The sequence below is a fragment of the Chiloscyllium plagiosum genome, chromosome 12 (assembly GCF_004010195.1).
Source record: "Chiloscyllium plagiosum isolate BGI_BamShark_2017 chromosome 12, ASM401019v2, whole genome shotgun sequence".
Taxonomy (NCBI): domain Eukaryota; kingdom Metazoa; phylum Chordata; class Chondrichthyes; order Orectolobiformes; family Hemiscylliidae; genus Chiloscyllium; species Chiloscyllium plagiosum.
Window position 1 is genome coordinate 51,803,937 of NC_057721.1, and position 26,897 is coordinate 51,830,833.

At 38.5% G+C, this 26,897-nt stretch overlaps 1 protein-coding gene across 5 annotated transcripts in view; it reads left to right on the forward strand.

Annotated features, from left to right (window-relative positions):
* cip2a (cellular inhibitor of PP2A) overlaps window positions 1-26,897 on the forward strand; it is a 69,964-nt gene that overhangs the window by 4,405 nt on the left and 38,662 nt on the right. For all 5 annotated transcript variants that reach the window (XM_043701060.1, XM_043701061.1, XM_043701059.1 and 2 more), the window contains exons 3-11: window positions 6,655-6,802; window positions 9,525-9,634; window positions 10,407-10,501; window positions 14,368-14,464; window positions 18,743-18,865; window positions 20,847-20,992; window positions 22,284-22,359; window positions 24,966-25,193; window positions 26,231-26,390. In XM_043701060.1, the coding sequence (XP_043556995.1) occupies window positions 6,655-6,802; window positions 9,525-9,634; window positions 10,407-10,501; window positions 14,368-14,464; window positions 18,743-18,865; window positions 20,847-20,992; window positions 22,284-22,359; window positions 24,966-25,193; window positions 26,231-26,390 (1,183 nt within the window). The remainder of the gene's footprint in view (window positions 1-6,654; window positions 6,803-9,524; window positions 9,635-10,406; window positions 10,502-14,367; window positions 14,465-18,742; window positions 18,866-20,846; window positions 20,993-22,283; window positions 22,360-24,965; window positions 25,194-26,230; window positions 26,391-26,897) is intronic.

The window sequence follows — 26,897 nt, forward strand, 5'->3', positions numbered from 1 at the left end:
TTGCAGATGACACCAAAATTGGAGGTGTAGTGGACAGCGAAGAGGGTTACCTCAGATTCCAACAGGATCTGGACCAGATGGGCCAATGGGCTGAGAAGTGGCAGATGGAATTTAATTCAGATAAATGTGAGGTGCTGCATTTTGGGAAAGCAAATCTTAGCAGGACTTATACACTTAATGGTAAGGTCCTAGAGAGTGTTGCTGAACAAAGAGACCCACTCCTTGAAAGTGGAATTGCAGGTAGATAAGATAGTGCAGAAGGCATTTGGTATGCTTTCTTTTATTGGTCAGAGTATTGAGTACAGGAGTCGGGAGGTCATGTTGCGGATGTACAGGACATTGGTTAGGCCACTGTTGGAATATTGCGTGCAATTCTGGTCTCCTTCCTATCGGAAAGATGTTGTGAAACTTGAAAGGGTTCAGAAAAGATTTACAAGGATGTTGCCTGGGTTGGAGGATTTGAGCTACAGAGAGAGGCTGAACAGGCTGGGGCTGTTTTCCCTGGAGCGTCAGAGGCTGAAGGATGACCTTTATAGAGGTTTACAAAATTATGGGGGGCACGGAGAGGATAAATAGACAAAGTCTTTTCCCTGGGGTTGGGGAGTCCAGAACGAGAGAGCACAGGTTTAGGGTGAGAGGAGAAAGATATAAAAGGGGCAATCTTTTCACGCAGAGGGTGGAACATGTATGGAATGAGCTGCCAGAGGATGTGGTGGAGACTGGTACAATTGCAACATTTAAGAGGCATGTGGATGGGTATATGAATAGGAAGGGTTTGGAGGGATATGGGCCGGGTGCTGGCAGGTGGGACTAGATTGGATTGGGATGTCGGGTTGGCGTGGACGGGTTGGACCGAAGTGTCTGTTTCCATGCTGTACATCTCTATGATTCTGAAACAGAAAATTTCTCCTCATTTCAGTCCTAAATGATAGCCCCTAATTTTGTGTCCCCTATTCCCACACTCGTCATTTTCATTTTCTGCTCAGATCTTTGAAAATAGGAGCATCATGTTGAGGTTGTACCGGACCTTGGTGAGGCTTGTCTTGGATTATTGTGCGCAGTTCTGGTCACCCAGTTATAGGAAGAATATTTTAAACTGGAGAGGGTTCAGAAAATACTTTTTTAGATTAGATTAGATTACATTACGTTACAGCATGGAAACAGGCCCTTCAGCCCAACAAGTCCACACCGACCCGCCGAAGCGCAACCCACCCATACCCCTACATTTAACCCTTACCTAACACTACGGGCAATTTAGCATGGCCAATTCACCTGACCTGCATGGACGGGTTGGAAACAGGCCCTTCAGCCCAACAAGTCCACACCGACCCGCCGAAGCGCAACCCACCCATACCCCTACATTTAACCCTTACCTAACACTACGGGCAATTTAGCATGGCCAATTCACCTGACCTGCACATCTTTTGGACTGTGGGAGGAAACCGGAGCACCCCGAGGAAGCCCACTCAGACACTGGGAGAACGTGCAAACTCTCCCCAGTCAGTCTGCCTGAGGTGGGAATTGAACCCGGGTCTCAGGCGCTGTGAGGCAGCAGTGCTAACCACTGTGCCACCGTGCTGCCAAGGATCTTTCTGGTATTGGAGGGTTTGAGTTATCCAAATAGGCCAGGCACCCCTTTCATTGTGCATAGGATGCTGAGAGATGACCTTATAAAATCATGAGGGGCCCAGACAAGGTGAAAAGCAAAGGCCTTTTCCCTAAGGTTGCGGAGTTCAAAACTAGGGAGCATATTTTTAAGGTGAGAAGAGAAAGATATAAAAAGGACTTGAGGCGCAACGTTTTTACAGAGTGGAATGAACTGCAGAATTGAATACTGGTCCAGTTAGAATGTTTAAAAAAATATTTTGTTAAGTACATGAATAGGAAGAATTTGGAGGGATATGGGTCAAATGCAGCCAAGTAGGCCAAGTTTAGTTTGGGAACATGGATTAGTTCGAGTGAAAGGTCTGTTTCCATGCTGAATGACTCTATAAGATCATTCAGGATCTTTTAAAAACTTGATCAAGTGACTCCTTACTCCTCTAAACATCGGTAGGAATGTATCCAGCCTGTCCAATTTATCCTCATAAGACATCCTACTCGTTCTCTGTAACAATCGTGTTAAGTTTTTTTTGACTATCTCCAATACATTTAGATTGTGTCTTAAGGAGACAAAAACTGCACGCTGTATTTCAGTTGTGATCTCTCTAATGTTCAGTACAACTGAAGCATAATATCCTTCTGTAATTCCTCTCCTAATGAAGGATATCATCCCATTAGCCTCTCGTATTAATGTACCTGCAGACTAACGTTTTGAGAACACTTGGCCCCTCCTGCAACTTGGAATTTAAAACTAGTCTACTTTTTTAATGTTTCTGCCAGCATGAACAATTTCACATTTTCCCACATGAGTCCGTCTGCCAGTTTTCTGCCCACTCAACTATTTGTCTGCAACCTATGGCATTTTCACAATATACTCTCCTACCCATCTTTATGCCATCTGTGAATTTAACTACCATGCTTTCACTCCCTCATCTGAGTCATTGATGTAAATTGGAAAAAGTTGAAAACCTAGTATAGTCCCCTGAAGGACTCACTTCATCACATCCTGCCAAACAGACAAGAGCCCAGTTTTCATTCTGTTTTCTGCAGGCCAACCAATCTATGCTAGTATGTTACCCCAAGCACTATGCTCTTTTATTTCCTATAATAATATTTAGTATGGCATTGTTATGACCAGACCCAAGGTGGGTTTCCTTAATTCATTACAGTTACAGACAGGATATCCCAAACTGTTAAGCTCCCAGTTGATGAGGGAAGAACTGCCCCCCCTCTTCTTTCTTCACCCAACTGCTAAATTGGTTGCAGTAAGGTTGATTTAAAAAGAATTCCTTCCCTTATTTTTCTAGATAACATGAACCTATGTTTTAAGTAAATCCAATTTAACCAAGCTTTCCGCCATTAACTAAAATGTGAATCTATTAAGTATCAAACATGAGAGGAAATACTAATGCAACGCACATTAGCAATAAATGGAAGATGGTTGTATGGATCTAAATTGTTTGTGAAGAGCAGGTAATGCAACACCATGGCCATTGTTGTGGTTCTGTTCGCCGAGCTGGGAATTTGTGTTGCAGACGTTTCGTCCCCTGTCTAGGTGACATCCTCAGTGCTTGGGAGCCTCCTGTGAAGTGCTTCTGTGATCTTTCCTCCAGCATTTATAGTGATTTGTATCTGCCGCTTCCGGTTGTCAGTTCCAGCTGTCCACTGCAGTGGCCGGTATATTAGGTCCAGGTCAATGTGCTTATTGATTGAATCTGTGGATGAGTGCCATGCCTCTGTAGGTTTTCATGCTTTAAAATACAGAAATATAAATTGAAAGGGCGGCACGGTGGCACAGTGCTTAGCACTGCTGCCTCACAGCGCCAGAGATCCGGGTTCAATTCCCACGTCAGGCGACTGACTACGTGGAGTTTGTACGTTCTCCCTGTGTCTGCGTGGGTTTCCTCCGGGTGCTCTGGTTTCCTCCCACAGTCCAAAGATGTGCAGGTCAGGTGAATTGGCCATGCTAAATTGCCCGTAGCGTTAGGTAAGGGGTAAATGTAGGGGTATGGGTGGGTTGCGCTTCGGCGGGGCGGTGTGGACTTGTTGGGCTGAAGGGCCTGTTTCCACACTGTAAGTAATCTAATCTAATCTAACCCAGGACAGTAGGATATCATTCTTTCTTCAGGAGCCCTAGCAGGCTACTCTCTTGTACTACCACAAACAGGCTACCTTTATACCAAAGTTTATAAGAGCTGTACTGTCATGAACAGACTTTCTTTGTACAAAAAGTTAACAAAAGCACTGCATGTTTTGAACTAGACAGATAACAGTGAAGGACAATAATTTGGGTGCAAAGTTAATTGATACCGAGTTTCGTTTCAAGGTCAGAATCAAACACTGTTATTAATTTCACCAAAGGAACAGCAGGGAATGTTATCACCTGGTGTCCTGTTTCTACAGATTCATTGATGTTAAGACAAATATTCCTTAATTGCCTTACCCTCCCTGACTGTCTATTTTCTAGTGTGCAGTAAATTTGTTCTATAATTCAACATTACATTTTAGTCTAAATGTTTAAGGACAAGTTTTAAGGCTATAGACTTTCTCACTGGGAGTAATCCAGATATTACTACCCTTGAGGATCTTTTTTTTTTAAATTCCTGCCTAATTTTCTATATTCTTCCTTCAGAATCTCATCCTTTTCCCTTCCTATATTGTTGGTACCAATGTGTACAATGATCTCCTATAAGATCCACAACAACCTGATGAAGGAGCAGCGCTCTGACAGTTAGTGCTTCCAAGTAAGCCTGTTGGACTATAATCTGGTGTTGTGTGATTTTTAACTTTGTACACTGCAGTCCAACACTGACATTTCCAAATCATTCTCTCGGAATGTCATTGAAGATTGGTTGTAACATCATACTAGCAATTAATTGCCTGTAGAATGCATTCGAAGCTAAAAGGTTGGTTCATTTGATTATTTTGGTTAACTTGCCCTCATTGCTGCCCTTGTCTCCTTTCTCCATTCTTTCCACTCCTCCTTTGCTCCCACCCCACCCTTTCTCCACCTCTTCCACTAATCTCCCTCTTACTCCCCTTCTCCCCCACATTCCTCCTTCACCTCAGTTGGGTAAAATGGTAGGCTAATAACTGTTTTTTCTTATTTTTGGATTTTGCCCATATTCTAGGTAACACTCAAGGCTTTACAAATTGGCCTTGTAGCTGTCTAGTTCGAAGAACTGAGTTGCACAGTTATCTGACAGCAAATGCACATTTCACATTTTGCTCGCTTTGTATTAGGTCCTGTGAGGGGTAAAAGTTGATATATGGATTAAGGATTTATATGGAATTGAGACCCATCATTTATGGTTGCCACAGGATAATAGAGTCAAATGCTAGCAAAATATCCAGAGTATCTATTTGGTACAACAGGGATTTGATTTTGTTTTCATTTGATTCTGGTAGTAGTACTCATCGTGTCCTACGTGGCTCAAGATTCCTTCTGATAAAATAATATCTTTCAACTGTAACATTGTCACGGAAGTGCATGATAATTGTCTTAAAGTTATTGTTGCATTATTGTGTATTCTTACTCTTCAAATGATCACTAACATTCCAGTCTTAAGGATGTCTAAATCCTGATGTTTTAATTGCAGTTTAACATGCTGTCATTTGCATATATAGAAGAACCTTGATTATCCGGCATTGGATTATACAAATTTCGGATAATCCGGCAAGATCGCAAGGTCCTGATGCTTGGCTAAACTATGTAATCCAACAATCAATTAACTCAATAAAATACTCCCCACCTGTATCCTTCAAATAATTGAAGTTCCTCTGTATTCCTCAATGAAAGATAGAACAGTGGAAGATTATAACTTAAAAAAGCTGAAGAGCCAATAGAAAGTAAAGGGTACTATCCTAAAGGGTTTCCAGCAGCAAAGATATCTGGATGTATTTGTGCATAAGTCCTTAAAGGTGGCAGGATAAATGGAAAGCACGGTTTTTAAAAAAAATCCAGTATCTTAAAATTTATCAATAGGAAGTAGAGTACATTGAAAAGGGAGTTATAAAAATTCTGCACAAGACAATAGTTAGACCTCAATTGGAATTTTTGTACAGTTCACTTGAAGGTTGTAAATGTTTTGAAGAGTGCAAAAGCTGTTTATGTGAAACAGTTCCAAGGATAAGAAACTTCAGATATCAGGATACCAGTAGGGAAGGGCAGCCACTTGGCCCAGCGTGGCAGTCACTTGGCCCAGCTTGGTGGTCTCTCAGCCTTGCGTTGCCTCAGCGTAGACTTCCGGTCTCAATGATTTCCCCCGTGGCTAAGTACTTAAGAAAGACTGTAATGTTTGAACTTTTAGCTTTATTTTCTACTTAAATTTAAGAATGTCTGCGATGTGTAACTTTTAACCTTATTTTTTTATGCTTTGCATTATAATATAATTACAGCAATGTTTAACTTTGTTCTTTCTTTTAACCTTAAGATTCTGTATCTAGGTATTGGTACCCAATATGGCGGCAAGTATGGCGACATTATACTTGAATACATGACAGTAAAATTAAATGAAAAGATTGGAAAAGTTAGGCCTGTTTTCCTTGGAGAAGAGAAGGCTATGGGATGTTTAGTATCTGTTAAATAGATGTTTAATAATGATTTGCAAAATCATGAATGGCCTGGGCAGAGTAGAGATGGAAAAACTGTTCTCACTTAATGGAGAGGGCTCAGTTTTAAGGTAATTTGGTGAAATAAATACAACATAAGAGAAACATTATCCTCACAGCTCTGATTTGTACTGCACCTGGAAGTGAGTTGGAGGCAGATTCAGTTGAGGCATTCAAGTGAACATTGCATGATTGCTTAGATAATGCATAAGATTACATGAAAAAGGTAGGAGAATGACTCCTGCTTATTCAGAAAGCTGGTGCAGACATGATATGCCAAATGGCCTCCTTCTGTGATTCTGAAAATGGCAACTGATTTAAAAGCTTCTAGACAAACAAATATGAAGTGCTGTCATATATGTTCAACATACGGTTCTTGACAATATTTCTAATTCATATGTGTCTTGGGAGTTCAATTATGAATTTGTTTTGTCTTTGTAGGTAATCTGTGGGACAAAAGCAGTAATGATATTTGCAACAAATCAAAGTTTGCCAAGTGAATGTCTGAATAGCCTTGTGGAACTTGTTGGTGATCCAAATGTAAAAGTGACACTAACTCTAAAGATTATTGGATTGCTAACGCAATTGGGTATGATTTTATTTTGCTTGATTAACTTGAATGCCCTGATCAATTACAGCTATTTATGTTTGGGAAGACAAAAATATAATGTGGCATTCTTATAAATTTAATACTGTAATATCAGCATTTGAATAATTACATGTATAAATACAACTGTGTGTAAAAAGTAAGAGAGAAACTGATTGTGCTTAGAACAAGAAGTAGGAACAGAAGGCCATTTGGCCCCTTGAACTGCTACACTATTCAAGATCTTGATAGATCTGATTTTGACTTTAACTTCACATTCCTGTCTGCACCCTCAATACATGCTTCTCTTGTTCTAACCCGACTTTGAATGTATTCAGTGACACAGTCTCCATTGCTGTCTGGCTCATAAAATAAAAATAAGTCCTCGGGAATTAAATCACTGATTTTGGGCTATTGTGTTGAACAGGTATATAATACAAATTCTGTCATTTTTGAAAAAGTCAAATTTAGAAAATAGTTTGTATTAATGGTTTGCAAGATGGAAATGTTTCTACAAATGGTGAGATGTACATGGAGTAATGTGATTGACCATGATCAAAATAAAATTGACAGTGTGAAGGAAATAGAAGGGTAAAATTGCAAAGATTTAAAACATTAGTTCAGATATGAAGCTGAAAAAAATCATATTAAACACCAAAATACTTGAAAACCAGTGCAAATAGTAATAAGTATAAAATAACTAGTGGAACGCACAAAGTTGTTTTAGAACTTTTCTTGCAGGAGCTGCTCTGAATAGTTTTGAAAATAACTTGTTAGTTTATGTACTTGTTGAAGAGAATTAGTCCTCCTATTCTGATGGGACTTCATCATTACTCCATTATTCACTCCCTGCCACTTCCAGCATGATACCACCATCAAACATGTCTTAGTCTCTGCATTCTTTTTGGGCCACCCTGGATCACTTCTCTATCACTGCAAACCCCCACCACCATCATTTCACCTTCCCATACAATCACAGAAGATATAACACTTTTTTTGTTTTCCATCTCATCTTTTTCATCCACACTATCCAAGACCCTAAACATTCCTTTGAGATTTCTTCCCACTTATGTTGGTTATTCATCTTATCACTGTATGTCCTTTCAACAACTTCCAGGTTTGTAGCCTTAAATCATAGAATCCCTACATTGTGGAAACAGGCCCTTTGGCCCATCAAGTCCACACCGACCCTCCGAAGAGTAACCCACCCAGACCCATCCCCCTAACTCTATATTTACCCCAGACAAATGCACCTAACCTGCGTATTCCTGTACACTATGGGTAATTTAGCATGACCAATTCACCTAACCTGCACATCTTGGGATTGTGGGAGGAAGCTGGAGCACCCGGAGGAAACCCACGCAGACACGAGGAGGATGTGCAAACTCCACACAGTCAGTTGCCCAAGGCTGGAATCAAACCCAGTTCCCTGTCACTGCAAGGCAGCAGTGCTAACCACTGAGTCACCGTGCCGCCCCAAATGCTGCCTCTTCATTAAGGACGTCCAATTCTTCTACACCTCCGTCCTCCACAGGAATGGTGTGAGAGCTCTTTGCTTCTTCCTTAGATGGAATCCCAAATAATCCTAGTCCTTTACCATCACCACCACAACAACACCTTTTCCTCCTGGCTGAGCATGTTCACCTGCTAAACTATTTCTTCTTTCATTTGTCTCCCTTCCTCCAAACAGAGGTTGTGGCTATGGGTATCTAAGGGCATAGGCTGTGTATTACATTATTGGGGTCTATGGAATATTTATCGTTTCAGAACGACTGAGTGTGCGTGTTCCCACAACACTTTTTTTTTTGTTACATTGCACACTGTATCAGTGTTACTTACTGTGCTCACCTGGAATGAGGACCATTCATTGTTTTGGTTCCATTTTTCATCATTCTCTCCCCATTCACCTATTCAGTCTCTGACTCTTACATGACTTAATTGTCTTCATTTCCTGCAATAGGTTATATAAATTTCATTCCAAGACTACGAATATCCACAGATATTTCAACTTCATTTCTTCACCATTGCTTTCTGTATGGATTACATTCCAATGTTTCAGTTTCCCAGTCTGTGTTCTGATGATCCTATCTTTAGTGGTGCTATTGATGTACCTGTCTTCCTTTTACAATTAGCTTCCCCCAACCCCACTTGTGGTTGACACAAAGGTGCATATGTATTCTTCCCTTCCCCACACTCCCAGAACTATGATATAGTTTTCTTTGTCCTCACTTTTCAATTTCACTAGCTTCATTACTTCATTATTCATTCTCTGCCACTTCCAGTATGATGCCCCATCAGACACATCTTAGCCTCTGTATTCTTTCTGTGACACCTTGGATCACTTTTCTATCATCCCTAAGCATCACCACCACCACTGCACCTTCCTATACAATCACAGGAGATTTTATTTTTCATCTCATCTTCATTCTCATTGTCCAAGACTCTGTTTCATCTGGAAGGAACGTTTAATGATTTACTTGTATTTCTTTCAATCTAATCCATTATATGGAAGTGTCTGACCTCACCTTGGCATCAACTAAGATGAGAATTTAAATCGTGATCATTCTTGTGAGTGTAGTGACTCCTTGCAATATAAAGCATTTGGAAATTTAATACTACACAGTCATTGTATTGCACTTTGAAATTTCAACATGGAAATATTTCAAATTGTTGCAACTGTCATCAGTACCAGTTTTTCCAATGTTTCCCTTTTTTGTTTTTGCAGCATCAGACAGTGAAAGCAGAGAGGTTTTGCACACATACAATCTTATCAGTGCACTTGCAACAGTAGTTCAACATTACAGTACGACTCCAAATGAGCAGGTTGTATTGCAGGTATGAATCAACAGTCCACTTTTTCAAGTTGCATGGGGTTCAGAGAGGAAAGATGTTTAATTTTTAGAAATTTGGGGGAATATTTTTATGCCCTTTTCGATTTCAGACTCAAATCATCTTGTTGAATGCCCTTATTGATAGGCAGAAGTGGATACTGCAGATGCTAGATTAGAGTGGTGCTGGAAAAGCACAGCAGTTCAGGCAGCATCCGAGGAGTAGGAAAATCAACTTTTTGGACAAAAGCCCTTCATCAGGAATAGAGGATACTGCAGATGCTGGATATTAGAGTCAAGATTAGAATAGTGCTGGAAACGCACAGCAGGTCAGGCAGCATCCGAGGAGCAGGAAAAATCAAATAGACAGAGGAGGAGAACTTCTTCAAGATAGGCATCCTCAGATACTGCCTGACCTGCCGTTTTTGATACTTAAGCATTACACAACAGCTCAGACTCCGTTTAACATTAAATTTAAATTTTTAATCCTTAATCTGTCAAGTCGTGTAAAGCACAATAGTGAGGATTTTTTTCAATCCTGGCCTGTTGATGTTTTACTTTGCTTGTGATGAAGTTATTTATTTGGTATGAAGAATTTGTCTGAAAACTAGTGTCACATAAATATATTTAAGCCTTTACTAATACAGCTCGATGACAGTTTAATTTTGCTCTTGAAAATAATTCATGAAAATTTGAGCACCAAAGATTTTTTTACTTTTTCAATATCCGTATTGATTGCAGTTTTGAATTTTAATAAATTATTTGACCTCTTTTGACAGAGCCTGCAGCTTCTACAGAAAATGACGTACAATACCAGAGTTTTTCATTGTAGTGCAAATGTTGATGTACTGATTACTTTCCTGATGAAACAAGTGTAAGTTTATAACTATTGTCTTAGTATTAACAACCTGAATAGAGCAACTCTCATAACATGCAGTTTTAATATTGCCATGGTATTGAAATTTTTACTTATCGTCGTCACCATCATGTCTTACTTATTGGTGACCATTTCCAATTGCTTCCTATTATGGACCCCTTCAAACTACCTGGCTTTTCATTATCCTTCGCTTCAACAAATAAAACAGTATATATACCCACCTCTCCCCTGTCCTTCGACCAATAATCTTTCCTATCATAATGTTTCCACCTTATCCAAGTAAATAGTTGTCAAATCTCCACTAGACTGCTTACTACCAGCTGAGAACATTGCTCCAACATCTTTAAATATGTTTCAGTGATGCAAATACATGAAAAGACTTTTGCCAATCTGTGTTTAAATTCCTCCAGTCGAAATTTCAATCAACTTAAGGTGCAAAGACTAATCTGGTCAACGTTGATGAAACTCTTATGTTGTATTTATATTCCTTAACTTTTCACATTCTCTACTACCTTTTCTGTATAAGAAAGTAGGCTATTGTTCCATGAAAATATGTGCTTGTATACTAACAATTTCACATCCCACAGTCACTGTCACCTCCCATTTGTTCAGAGGTTTCAAGACTTTATTCTCTTCTATTCATTATTTATAGTTTGTGTCACTGAAGTTGCTAAGGATCAAACAATGGGTAAGCTTCTGTGTGCATCTATTGACAGCCAAAACCACCTGTTTTCTGCTATAAGGCGACCTTTGGACGACCTTCTGATTGTCAATCAATATTTGGACAAGTCAAAATTTCTTTTAACCTAATGTCAGCTAAAAATAAGGCAGAGATTTTATTATTTCACCAGTACTTTCATGCCTCTCCTCTGTCAAGTTGAATTCAGTGTTACTTTCTTGCTTAATGTTCAGACCATCACCAACATAGCATTTTCACCTCCATAGTGTTGTCTGCCAACACTTGTCCATCTTTATGGCTGCTGAATCCATGTCTTCACTTTTGCAGTTGATACCAGCAAAGATTTTTGCACACATATCTGATTCAAACCACAACATTTAGCCAATTCAGAACTCAGTGGTTTGTCTCCTCTACTATAATGCCACATGCACCTAACATTCCTGTTTAGTTTTGTGATATTTGAGACGTGAAATACTAAGTTTTCATCTTTTTTTAAACCAAAGAAATAAGGATGTATTGTATATTATTTGAGTTTACATTTCTTCAAGGAACCTGTTAAGGGTAATAATTGTAAATAGAAATGGTTACAAACAAGAATAGGAAGTGAATATGATGGGCTGTATTATCTAAGATTCAGAGAATTAGATGTTGGTTCATTTTGTAATTTTTGTATTGTAAGAAAATTGTACTGCGACTAAAAGGAGAGAATGTTGTAATTTTTGGCACTAGATAATCAAGCTTACAGCAACACAGTGATCCCTTTCAACTTCAGTAACAGCTAAATATAGCCAAGCTATAATTACCCAATCGAGAAAGCTGATGTGTATCTTCTTGTGGCTATTACCCGCTACTTAGATATACTAAACATCACGGAAGCTACAGTTGTTTTGACTGTTTTCAGGCCCCTCAATTTCTGCTTATTCAGGGAAGTGTTTGTAAACATATAGATCTCAATTTAGTTGTCTTGTTAAGTTTGGGACATTAAATTTCAAATGGATAACTTTTTCATGTTAGAACAAATTTGTACATAAAGTCTAATACATCTAATTTCACAGTTTTCAACAAGTAGTAATAAACGACCATATTATGCTATCAATTGGTTGAAGATTTTAACTTGAGAGAGTTCTCAACATTTTTTTAAGTGCTAGTCAGTTTGCAAGTAGCCACATATTAGGCTTCTTAACACGGTAAGAAACCATTGTGTTGGATTTCATTTTAAAATCATGGATAACAAATTGGCTAACAAATAGAGGATAGATAATTGGGAAAGGAGTATTTTCAGGATGCAGCCTGTGACGAGGGATCAGTGTCGGAGTAACAACTATTATAACTGACTTGGATAAGGAAAGTGAATGTTCAGTAGTGAAGTTTGCAAATGAAGCAGAAATATGTATGATGGTAAGCGGTAAGGATGATAGTGTCTGCAGAGGGACGTAAGCGGGCTAAGTGAGTGAGCAAAAACTTAACAAATTAAATATAATGTTGGAAAATGTAAGGTTATGGACTTTGACAGGAAACCTTGCTATTATTTAAATTGAGAAAGAGAGCAATTTGGGAGTTCTTGTACATGAATCACAAAAGTGCTAGTGTCCAAGTTCAGGAGATAATTGGGAAGGCGGATGGAAGGTTCAAAGGGATAATAGAAAAGTAAGGGGGCTTTACTTAAACTGTACAAGGCACTAGTCACATCAAAGTTGGGGTACAAAGTTGAGCTCCTTATGGAAAGCGAGATATACTATTGGTGAAGCTGAGTGAAAGCCTTTTAAAAGTAGAGGACCACTTAAAAATAAGCAGTAGAGGAGGAGAAGATGAAATATGAGAGTAAGTTAGCCAGTAACAAAACAAGATTTCAAGAGATTTTAGGTATAGAGAAGCAAAGAGTGGATATTGAATCCTTAAGAATGAGGCTGAAGACGTACTAATGGAAATAAAGAAATGAAGAAACTGAACATTTTCTGGAAGGCCTTTGATAAGGTGCAACAGGAAGCTGCTAAATAAGAGCCCATAGCGTTAGGAGCTAGGTACTGGCATGGATAGAGGATTGGCTGACTGGCAGAAAGTAGAGAGTGGTGATGAAGGAGTCCTTTTCAGGATGGCAGCTGGTGACGAGTGGAATTCTGTAAGTGGTCATTTTGGGACTGCAACTATTCACTTTATACAATAATGATCTGGATGAAGGAACTGAATGCATTGTTTCTAAGTTTGCAAATTAAGAATATAATTGGAGGAACTGATAGTGTTGGGGAATCTCATGAAAACTTGCTTAATACTGAGATAGCATGAAAGTGAAGAATGTATTTCTACTAGTAGGAGAGATTAGAACCTGAGTGAAGGGATGACCCTTTAGAATTGAGCTGAGGAGGAATTTCTTCAGCCAGAGGGTGGTGAATCTGTAGAACTCATTGCCACAGAAGGCTATGGAGGCCAAGTCATTGAATATATTAAGGACCGAGATATGTTCTTGATTAGTAAGGGGATTGAGGTTATGGGAAGAAGGTAGGAGAAAGAGGTTGAGAAACATCAGTCATGATCAAATAGCAGAGGAGATTCAATGGGCCAAATTGAATAATTATGCTCCTATATCACATAGTCTTACGGACATTGGGGGCAGTCAAGAGAAGGTTCACTAGGCTGCTACCACGTATAAAGAGGTTGCGTTAAAAGAGATTGAGTAGGTTGGGCATGTGTGCACTGAAATTTAAAATCTTTCTGAATAAGGAAATTACGAGAGGTAAAGAGGAACTTCTTTGAGGGTAATGAATTTGAGGCATTCCTTACTGCAGAGGGCAGTCAAGGCTGAGTTATTAAGTGTATTCAAGGTTGAGATGGTCCAATTTTTAATAAAGGAATAGCGTTATGTGGATAAGGGCAAGAGAGTGAAGCTGAAAGTTATCAAACTATGATTTTACTGAACGGAAGAGCAGCCTCAATGGGCGGAATAGCTTACTACTTCCTCTCTATCCGATGGATTAAAATTCAATTCTGTTTATCTAAGGCTGTCAGAATGCACTATAGCCGTGTGTCTACCAGCTCTAATTTGTTAGTTATTTTTTAGGAGAATGACCAATCCATTTTTATTTGCAAGCTTGGTATTAAGCATTTTTTCACTTTAAAATGACATCTTGCTGTCTTCAGTGGAATAATTATAGAAGAGCTAATTTAATGTCAATTCTTTTTAATGTAGCCAAGCCTCAGAAGATCAGTTAACTATGCCATGTCTCGGACTGATGGCAAACCTGTGTCGTCACAACCTTTCTGTTCAAGCCCATGTAAAATCTTTGGTGAGAACTTTATTTATTCCTTCAATCTAAATTTTTAGTTTTGGTTAAAGGTACAGTGTCAAATTGAGCAGCTTTGGGACTGCAGTTTTGAAACTTGAAAAACCTTTTCAGAAAAGGTGTTGAATTCAAATTTGAGCACTTTAATCAAATTCCAGAAAAACAAACTAATATGATTGCATTACCCTTTAGCTTAATATAATGTTGCTAATAATAATTAGTGCATTGGATTTAACAACTTATTTATTCCTCCCTTATGTAAGCCTAGCCTGTTTAAAATGAAAACAGATCAATGGAATAAAATCTCTCTTTTTCACTGATCACTAGTATTTGGAAAATTGCTCTTGTGCCTGTGTACCAAAGTAAAATAATTGCAGTAAGTTCCAACTTCAAGTCTGCTCAGAGATAAAACTTTCCTGATGAATTTAACAATCTCAAATGAAAGAATTGAGAGAACTTTTTTTTAAACTTTTTGAATCACTAAAAACTTTGTTGTGAGAGGAGGATATTTCAGCAAGGCCAGGATTAGTTACCCATTTCTAGCCCTTGAACAGAATGGTCTGCTAGATAGTTAAGTGTCAACCACATTAGTGTGGGTCTACAGTCACATTTAGCTCAGACTGGATAAGGATGGCAAATATCCTTCACTGAACAATATGGGGTTTTACAATAATTGTTAACTCTTTATTCCAGATTTAATCGTATTTAAATTCCACCTGCTGATGAGGTGGCATTTGAATCATTGTCCCAGATCATTAACCTAAGCCTCTGGACTACTAGTCCAGTTACTTTACCACTGTTGCACAGCTGTCTTTGTATGGCAATTTTGTTTTACTTGCTACACTTCAAAGCTTTGTTCTATCATCAGGATGGATGGTGTTTTGGCTGCCTTAGATTAGACTTCAAATGACAAACAATACAACCAGTGGCCAGCTTGTCTGATTGGAGGCAGCAACAGGAGAATAGTGCAGATCCATTAATTGAATTTTAATTCCACCAGCTGCAATGGTAGGATTTGAATCAATGCCCTGAAAGCATTTAGAGCATTAACCTGGGCATCTGAATTACTTGTCCAGTGACATCACTTTTTGCCAGCATCTTCCCCTTATTGCAACACCAAGTCAAAACCTGAGTGCAATACATGCTGTGCAATGCAACATTCAATCATTTTATAAAATATTCATTTTGTCATTTGCTTTTTACATGTTTGCTCCCAATACTGTCCATTCGAAATAGCACAATATAAATTGGTCAGAACATCTAGCTTAATTGTCTTAAACAGTTAGAGGACACTTCTTCCTTCATTCAAGCATGATTGCAATTCAAAATGTAATTTTTTTTGGCTGCCTGTTGTCTTGAAAGGCACTCTAGAAATGCAAGCTTTCATCATCACAGGTGCTGCCAGACCTGCTGAGTTTCTCCAGTAGTTTAACTTTGCATCATGCAAGTCAATGTGCAGTACCTTTTGTTTCAGCCATGTCGTCTTTGTTTTGTATCAGTCCTCTATGCCCAACAGGATTTCAGCCATGAAGTAAAACGCAAGGAAGGCTATTTGATAGCATTGGTAACCTCTACTCCAATTCCCTATCCCGCCATGTTGTCAGTATTTGAGCTGATGGCTAGAAATGTGAACTTAAATAACAGGGTGTCTTCCTTATTACTTTGTTTGTTGGTCATCTTCAACAGTCTGGCCAGGTTGCATTTCTTTATTATCTGAAAACACAAAGGCGCAAAAATAATCTTGTGGTAAGAGAAAACGAGGGAAGTCACAGGTTCATTATGCTATCTACAGTTTATGTATCGGACAAAATGATGGGATGAGGAGAAAGTGAGATTTAGGAAGAAACATTAGACATGAGAATGTTGTTGTTTTCAGCTGCTTATACAGCTAGCCACGATTTCTGCTTTGGCATTTTCAATACTAAGGGTCACTGTATCCTCCATGAACAGCATGGAGTTGTGTCCTCTCTGATTAATACCTGCAGCTTCTGGCTGCACTCCATTTTTTTTTGTAAAGGCAAGTGATGTGTGTTAGTCAAGGATGTGACTATTGTCATCCTATTTGCAATGAATGCCATTTTTGAGATGAGAGTGCAAGGTTTGCAATATAGCCAAATGTTTGTGAGTTATTAGGTTTGACGCTTGCTGGTGGGATTGCAATAATTTGAGTAGTAGTTTATACTCTTGGATCAATGGACATGGCACTTGATAAATTCACTGTCTCTCATTTCTTGCATAAGATTATTAAACAACTTTTGTCACTGCTTCCTGTTCTTTCGGGCTAAAATCCTAGCATTGACTGACAACGCTGTCTGCTTTCACTGCTTTGCATCATGTTTATGTAATGCCTTCTGTCCTCTGATAGGTGTAGTCTTGTTTGAACATTTTCCACTATGACCTTCAGTGCAACTTATGAAAACCTGGTTGCTTGCATTCTTCAAAGTTTAAATATTCTTTTGTTTCAAAAGCAGAAATTAAGCGAAAACCTCAGCAGGTCTGGCAGCTTCTGTGGAGAGAAAGCAGAGTTAATATTTCACGTCCAGTGATCCTTCTTCAGAACTGATTGTAGCTAGGAAAAGGTTGCTATGTATGCTAGAAAAGGGTGAGTGATGTCAGCCCCTAATAATCTCCATTAACAGATTTTCATTCTTCCTGGCTGACCTTTATCCACTCCATTGTCTGTTGAACTTTTTTTCTCCCGTTGGAGTCAATGGATGGACGGGTTGGCATGCGTGATGGACTGGACTGTGTTCCCAACTTTGTAGTTTCTTATGGTCCTGGGCAGAGCAGTTGCCACACCAAGCCATGATGCATCCGGAATAGTGTTGTCATCAGTGAATCTTTAGATGGAGTTTGGTCAAAATTTGACCACACTATCATGAGTGTTCAGGGAATATAGTAAGGGGCTGAGTACGCAGCCTTGTGGAGCAGTGATGTTGAGGATAGTTGTGGAAGAGGAGCTATTGCCTGTGCTCACTGATTAGGGTCTGTGGGTCAGGAAATCGAGCATCTCGGACAGAGGTGGGGAACCTTTTCATGTTGGAAGGCCGCATTATGTTAGTTGTAATCTAATAAGGCCGCATCCCAGAAACTTCAATTATATATTCTTCAAAATTCACAGTCTGTGAGGAATATTTTGTTGAATTTTCTTTTACTCTCTGGTATTTAAAATACCATTCATTTTAAGGTTAAAATAAAAATAATAAAGGACGAAAAAAACATATTAATAAAAAAATAAAAGATTTGTTCTGCAAAATTTGGATTCATTCAAAAGGACATACACACTGGCCTAGAAGGCTGCATGTGGCCTTAAGGCAGCAGGTTTCCCACCCCTGATCTAGGAGAATTTACCTATGTCTTGAGGTTTGGAGATTAGTTTGATTGGAATTGTAGTGTTGAAGGGGGAGCTGCAGTCAATTACTAGGAGCCTGATGTGGGTATCCTTGTTATCCAGATGTTCCAGGAGTGAGCGTAAGGTCAGGGACAAGGTGTCTGCCATGGACCTGTTGCCATAGTAGGCAAATTGTAAGGGATCAAGGCCGGCCCAGATGCTAGAGATGATTTGAGCCATGGCTAACTTCTCAAAGCACTTTGTAATTATGTTATTGAGGCATGTTGCATGAGTTTTCTTCGGTACTGTGATGATAGTGGTCGGTCTTGAAGCAGGTGGGAACTTCAGATCATAGGAAAGAGAGGTTAACGGTGCCAGCGAATACTTTTGCCAGTTGGTATGCGCAGGATGTGAGCGCACAGCTGGGGACTCCATTGCGTCCAGTTGCTTTCTGTGGGTTCACTCAAAAAAAAAAGCCGATCTGATGTCTGTAGCGGTGACCTGAGGGAACAGGTGCATCCGAGGCTGTCGGGACAAGTGGACATTGTTTCACTGGCCTTCTGTACAAAATTAGCATAAAATGCATTGAGAGCATCAGGGAGGAAAGTATTTTGTCCACTATTCTATTCTGCTTCATTTTAAAAAGGTATTGCTTTCAGCTCTGGGCCTGGCACTCTGGAAAGATGTGAAGGCATTGTATAGAGTGTGAAATAAGCTCATGAGAATTGTTTAGAAATTAGGGACTTGGATTGTAGAAATGAAAGTTGTTTGGAGATTTGGAGATACTTATAACCTTGAGAGCTCTGGACAGAGCATAAGAAATGAATTGTTTCCATTTATTGAGATTTCATAATCAGGAAAAACAAATTTTACCTAATTGGTAAAAGAAGGTATTTGGGAAGCAGTTGATTAAATATTCATTTGTTCTCACTTTTGTGTTATTTCCACAGAGCCACTTAAAAGGATTTTATAGGTCTCTTATTAAATTCTTAGCTCATAGTAGTTTGACAGTGGTGGTTTTTGCACTTTCTATACTGGCAAGCCTAACCCTCAACGAAGAAGTTGGAGAAAAGGTAAGACCTGAAATATCTTCCATATCAATCATTGAAAAATATTAGACTCCTCCTGTTTGCTGAAGCATATTTTCATCTTTTAAGACCATAAGACATAGGACTAGGCCATTCAATAAGATCATAGTTGATATGGTAATAGTCAGCTTTCCTTTCCTGCACATCATTATAACCACTAATTCACTTAACGCTTAGAAACTTCTGCATCTCAGCTTTGAAAATACTTAATGACCAAGCCTTGAAAGCCCACTGCAGTAAAGATTCCACGGATTTGTTACTCTTTGAGGAGGAAAAAAAAAAGTCCTCCTCATCTCTGTCTGAGCCTGAGATTATGCCCATTGATCCTAACCTCTCCTTATGGGAGAAACAAACTGTGTATCTACCCCCTAAAAATTCTTTGTATCAATAAGGTCTCCTTTCACTCTTCTATCTAAAAGTTTTGTTTGATAAGCCAAAGGATATAAATGTCAACAGCCTGTCTTTATAGTCCTCTCACGCGAGAGAGAGAGACATCTATAATGCTTAATTTGACACGCTTCAATTGCCATAGTAATACAGCATGGAAACAGACACTTTGGTTCAAGTCGTTCATGCTGACCAGACATCCCAATCTGATCTAACCCAATTTGCCAGCAATTGGCGCGTCTCCCTCTAAAACCTTCCTATTTGTATACATAAGAATCTATTAGCCTCTTCAACTGAACTTCGATGCTTTTAGCATCAAGTGGCCTCTTCAGGGTTGAAAAGAACCACTTGGGTCAGGACGTTTCAAGCTTAACTTTTTTTTCTACCAAGTAACCTTTATTTTTAACTGTCTAAGCTATCTGCCTTCTTCAGGGCCAATTGTCTTACACATCTAATTTCAGCAAAGACTTCTGCAAATCCACAACTGAAGAGCTTTTTTTTTTATTCAATTGAAGTTTCCTCCAAACCACAAAAAAATACAAATTTGGATCCTTCATATATCTCAGTTTGGATTGCATAAGCTTAAAGTAAAATGGCACAAATAACATGAGGAAGATGCAAGTGTTCATTTAATTGTGCTTTAAGGTAATAGAATTTTTCACGATACTTCACAAGAAAGTAATTAGAAGAAGATTATAAAGAAAAGAAACCTGAGATTCAAAGGTTTTAAGAAGCATGACTTAAAATGGAATAAAGGGGCAGATAATCTTAGGGAAGTGTTTGCACAGTTTAAGACTTAGGTGGCTGAAGACATAACAGCTAATGTTGGAGTAGGTTGGGGTTAGTGTGAACTAGAGTATTCAGACCAGAGTTCCTAGAGGGTTGTACAGCTGGTGGATATTAGAGATATGGAGGAGGCAAGGACACGGAGAGATTTGAAAGAAATGAAATTTGAAAATCCTGCTCTTGGTGAGCTGGGAGTTATGACAAGGGGATCATTTGGTATGAGATAGGATATCAGCAGTAGAGTTTAGGCAAACTTAAAGTTTGTGGAGGGTAGAAATTAGGACGTCAACCAGGAAATCATTTAGCTGCAGTCTGGAGAAATTACATTTTGATTTGATTTCAGCAACAATGGACTTGGCAACAGGCAATTATGGAGAAAATGGGCCATAAGCTCCGATCCGGATCAGAGGTGTCTTGAAAATTGCAAGTAGTGTAGTTTCAGCTTGAAAATGTGAGGAAGGAGACTAAAATTGGTGGGGGTCTGGTGGAGCAGTAGCGAGTGAGCAATTTTAATCAAAATTCAAGATCCAGTTGTACCTAAAGGTATTGCTGGATATTTGTACATCATGAGCATGTAGTTAATAGGTGAGGAGGCAGAGTTTTAAAACATCTCCGAGATCCATATGTGCCTCCTGACAGTCAGGAATACAACTTTCTCAAGTGTTCTTGGGGAACTGTTACATGTTAAGAAGCAGAGTAATCTATTCAAATTATTGTAGGTATGTTGGTTAATAGAATGAAATGTCAGCATATCCATTCACTAATTGTTTTCTATATTCTTGTTTTAATGTAGTTGTTTCATGCCAAGAACATCCACCAGACTTTTCAACTTATATTTAATATTCTAGTGAATGGAGATGGAACATTAACCAGAAAATATACTGTAGATCTTTTGATGGATCTCCTCAAGAATCCTAAGATTGCAGATTTCCTCCAAAGGTAGTGTTATTTTGATCTGCATTACATTTTTAAAAGATTTGAGACACTTGTGGGGGAAAAAAAGGAAAATCTAAGGAGTGTACTGATGGACTTTTCAGCTCTTCTCTGCTTTCAGCAATTATCAATTCTAACTCCTGAAATGTCTATCTGTTACCTCGCAATCAGTTTTAAATTGAATCTCACTCCAGACTTGAGAGCATATTCCAGGATATTCTGTGTGTAACTGATAGAGTACAGCTTTCGTCAGCTGTGATATTTTACAAATTGCATGTTATAAAGAGGCTCTGTCAGCTTTTTCACATGAATGTAAAAGATTTTTATTGTCCAAGGAAGTGACGCAGTCTCGCTTAGTATTCTGACTAATGTTTATCCTTCCAATATAGCTTCATTAGTCATTTCTCATTCTACTGTTTATATAAATTTGCTCCTAAAATTGACTGTCAGATTTCTCAATGTTGTACATTCTTCAAAAGTAATCAATTGACTGGCCTAGGGATGTGGAAAATGTTATATCCATACAAGTTTGTTCTTTGTATTTGACTGCAATTGTGGAAACTTATCAAGAGTGGAGATTATATTTGATTAAGTTAAAACTATTAAGCAACTTCAACAACCTCGGCACAATGATAGCACGCTCAACTCTTGAACCTAAAATCTGAGATTCAGTTTTTTTTTATTCATTGAGGGAATTGCTGGCTGGGTCAGTATTTGTTGGCCATCCCTAATTGCCCAGAGAGCAATTAAGAATCAATCACATTGCTGTGGGTCTGGAGTCACCACCTAGGCCAGACCATGTAAAGGTGGTAGATTCCTTCCTTAAAGGACATTAATCTACAAGATGGGTTTTCCTGAAAATTGACAATGGATTCATTGTTATCATTAGATTTTTATTGAATTCAAATTCCACCAAATGATCAACAGTCAAGTGATAATACCAGAAATAAAAACTGAAATTGCTGGAAAAGCTCAGCAAGTCTAGCAGCATCTGTGGAGAGAATTCAGAGATAATGTTTCTGGTCGAGTGACCCTTCTTCAGAACTGATGGTAGCTAGGAAAATATAGGTTTACATTCAGAAGGTAGGGTGGGGGTAAGAGGTAATTGGTAGATGGAGATAGAGCCCAAAGAGAGAGAGAAGAGCAGTTAGATTGACAAAGCAGTGAATTTTGTTCTCTCGAACTCCAAATAACTGACAGTCTTCCTCTTGTAATTGTTTTACCAGCTAAGAGTTTAATTGATGAAGGATAAAGCCATCTTTTTACAAAGTAATTTTTTTTTCTCTTTCCTTATTAGGTATGAGCATTTTAAATCATGCCTGTGTCAAGTACTAGGTCTTTTGCGTGATAAGGATTCTGAATCAGCCGCCAAGGTATGAGCTGTTTAATTTTCAATATATCACAAATGTAAGAATAAATGTTCTAATTTTTATTTAATTTAGAAAAATGTTTTGAAATTTGGTATTTATTATTATTGTTCAGGATATGCATCTAATACATTTATAGTAGACCCCTGTACCTGTGGGGGTTACATTCCAGGACTTACCGCAGATGGGAGCAAACCCATTTATTTAAATGGGAAACATATGTTCCCGGCAGCCACCTGGTCCCTGGTGCTGGAACATTCCCTATAATATGTTCCGGCCGTGGTAAACCGCAGGTAAGTGAATCCGCGAAAAATGATTCTATGTCTCTGGGGGTCATCCTGTACTTATAATAATATATTTTACATAACATATAATTATTGGGAGGTGATGGCCTAATGGTATTACTGTTAAACTGTTAATCCAGAGATTTGGTATTGTCCTGGGGCTACTGTTTCAAATCCTGCATTGACAGATGTTGGAATTTGAATTCAATAAATATCTGGAATTAGTCAAATGATGACTGAAACTCTTGCTGATTGTTGGAAAAATCCATCTGGTTCACTAATGTCCTTTTAAGGAAGGAAACTGCCATCCTTACTTGGTCTGGCCTATGTGACTCCAGACCCTCAACAATGTGGTTGAATCAAAGCTGCCCTCTGGGCAGTAAGGGATGGATAATAAATCCTGATCTGTTCAGTAATGCACAGGTCATGTGAATGAATATAAAGAATTATTTTGTAATCGACATAATTGCTTAAATTTTAAAAGTTTGTCCTGACTTGAAGGCAGTAATGTATACAATAATTTTCCTCATTTCGTGTTCTTGTTTTCACCCCTCATTGTGCTTTTGCAGTGCTGAAGGTATTCTATCTCTATTCAATTTCTCTAACATGACTACATCACTTGCATCTTACTCAGAATACTGCAGGCTGTGAGCTTATTTGCATTTTGAAGCCTCCATTCTTTCAAAATTTTATTTGCTTTCTGTGCTCATGTAATTTGACTGTCCTGATTTTCTCTTTGAAGTATCAAACCCATCACATTCTACCATGGCAATCTTTAATTCCTTTGAATTATTTTGTATCTTTGGCTTCCTTTGCACCATTATTGATGATACTCATTTAACCATTGCACACCTACCCTTTCCTATCAAATCATCCTGCTTTTCAACCTGTTTCCTGGCTTGCAGAAAATCTATTCTAAGGCACTTGCTCTTCTATTGGACTTTTTCTTTTGCCTTCACCCCATTTTACACATCCCATATCTTTAATGATCACTGGCCCCTTAATATATGCTTTGAGACATCTTGATGTGTATGAAAAAAATGTTACAGCATGACAATGAAACTGCTTGTCACTTTGCAATTATATTAATCATTATAGCTTAATCTTTTGCACTTTTTAAAATCTTGCCCATTTGCCATTATTTCTGTACTTGCAAAAACTTGTATGCCTTCTACTTTTCTCTATTTTGCATGCAAATCACTCTAGTTATTGTTACTGGCAAGTTAAAATCTAGAAATGGGTTATTGGGTGTAGGAGATTTTTCATGATATCCAACAAGTTTAGTTTTGAAAATTTTAAGTGAACCAGCATCTTCAGTATTTTGGGAAGCGAGTTTGATTTCTATCATCCATTGCTAAGAAAAGATGCTCTATGATTTCATACCTAATTGCTGAATTCTGAATACAGCTTAATGCTTTGTATCCTATTCTCCAGATGGGATCTGACCAAGGGTACACTGTTGAAGGAAAACTATTAGCTATTCTGATTTGTTTGACTCTGATTCAAAGTAAACTACTTTACTGTTACCTATAAAAATTTGTCACATTCTGAGTTTATACATACAATAAGCTTAATTTTAAGTTTGTGAATTTGATATATCAAAGCTTTCTCTCTTTATTCTTTCTGTATTCAGAACTTTGGCAATTAATTTTATTTAATTAGTGGATCCAATTTGATATTTCAACAAGGTGCAATTTCAAGTTACTACACAGTCTGTTATGTAGTCTGGACAACTTGGGCTTTTTCTACAACAGGTGAGGTAGATGGAGGTGGGGGGTGAAGGTGATAGATCGGAGAGGAGGGTGGAGCGGTTAGGTGGGAAGGAAAGTGGACATGTAGGGCAGGTCATGACAGCGATGCTGAGTTGGAAGGTTGGAACTGGGATAAGGTGGGGGAGGAAAAATGAAGGATCTCAGGGTAAGGTGAGGGGAAATAAGGAAACCCCCTACCCCCACCTTACCCCAGTTCCACCCTTCCAACTTGGCATCGCCCTCATGACCTGTCCATCTTTCTTCCCACCTATCTGTTTCACTCTCCTCTCTGACCTATCACCATTACCCCATCTCCATCTATCTACCTGCTGTGCTTTTCCACCACCACACTCTCGACCCTTCTCTACAATAGGCAACCAATTTAAAGAGTGGCTGTAATACAATGCAGCCAGACCATATTTGGTCTTCAGGGATATGTATCTAAGAGTGCACAGCTGAATGCAAAGAAATGGAGGCTAAATTTAAATTAGTGGTATAATGATTCGATATCATCTTGAACCTTAAGAACCATCTCTTATAAAAAGGTATAATTTCATGCCAATTTTCTCTCCCTCAGATTCTTGAATTGCTACTTGCCTTCTGTTCAGTGAGCAGCCTTAAGCGAATATTGTGTCATGCAATGTTTGAAACTTCTTCTGAACAAAGAGTTACGGTAGCAAGCCTCACGTCACACATTAAACCATCTGAACCAATTGTTACTCTTATCCATTGGTCAAGTCAACCACTACAGAACCCTGAGAGATGTTCATTGCTGGCTCTAGTTTTACTGAAGGAGCTGTTTGAGGTACAGAATCTTTGAATACACCTGAATACAGAAGAACCTCAATTGTTTGGGATTTGATTATCTGAATATCAGATTATCCGGCAAGATCGTAAAGTACCGATGCTTGGCCAAATTATGTTATCTGGCATTCGATTATGTGGAATTCGATTATCTAAACAAAATACTCCCCACCCATGTCCTTCGGATAACTGAGATTCCTCTGTATACGGTTAAAGGGGGGAGGTAGAGCTATTTAAAATATTCTTATGATGGCCAATGACCAGCAAAGTATACATTGTGTTGGATGGTAGATATTTCATAATTCTAAGCAATTTTATATTCCATTAAAAATGACTGAGAAGTGTGAACTGTTGGTTAAGGATGGAATCATACGGGAAGAAAAGACATACATTTCGATGAAGGTGAAAGGTTGACCAGAAGATTGAGAAACCTTTAGAAGCAAGCAAAGAATGGCCAAACATACTTGCTCCACTTGTCCTACTTCATTCCTTAGCACCATATCTAGCAATGCCTCCTTCCCTCATAGTCCACTAACGTACTGATCAAGGAAGTTCTCCTGAGCACTTTTTTGAAATTCTTTCTTCACTTTTCCCATTAGTCAAACATTATCCTAATAAATATTTGGTTCATTAAAGCCCCTGGTTTCACCATTCAGTGATTTCCCTGCAAATTTACTCTAGCTATTTAATTACTTAAATTTGATTCTAACATTTATCACTATAATTCTTTTCATGTTGCACCTGCCCCACTGCTTTTGTGCTTTTTTTTAACTTCTTGATCAAGTTTTACTTGACTGGAAAAGGAAATTTCAGCAGGTACAGTTAAACATTATGATTTTAGTCTTGGTGTTAAAGGAGCTAATGACCTCCTTGCACTTATTTTGGGGTGTGATGTAATGGGGATTGTGTTTCGATATTTTCAATTAGACAGTTGAAAGCAGTGAAAATAATGACTCTGGAATGATGAACATTTTTATGAAAATTTATCCCCAGCTTAGTTTAATTCAGTGAATAACCTTATTGTCTGGAACACTGTAGGAAATGATGGATTGCACGCTTTGGACTACAATTGCACCATTTATGGAGCTGCTTTTCCCCATCATTGAGGAGCAATTACAGACACCGAATCATGCTCAGGAGGACGCATTAACAAAAAAATATTATGATAGAATTGCAAAAATTCTTGATGTTCTATCAGATATCCTTTTCTTGATAAAACAGTTATTTAAAGTGTAAACACTTAAAGTTTCTCTCAATTTGTTTCATTCATATCTGGTAATTGAAATTTGCCCTTATTGATTAAATGTACATTGAGTGGTTTTCAGTCTGAGAAATTTCAACATTGAGATTTTCATCAGTTCCTGATAAATAATATTCATTCTTTTCAGTCCCTCTTTACAAGTAAATTTACTTGCATAGTGTGAGTCCTGAAAAGATGTGAACATCGAACTAGTTCAAATAAATAATCATATGTGTATGTATTAAACTATGTTCAACTAGAAAGCAACAAATTAGTCAGTGCTCTGGACCAGACATGACCTCAAAATAGGTAAAAACAATGACTGCAGATGCTGGAAACCAGATTCTGGATTAGTGGTGCTGGGAGAGCACAGCAGTTCAGGCAGCAACCGAGGAGCAGTAAAATCGATGTTTCGGACAAAAGCCCTTCATCAGGAATAAAGGCAGAGAGCCTGAAGCATGGAGA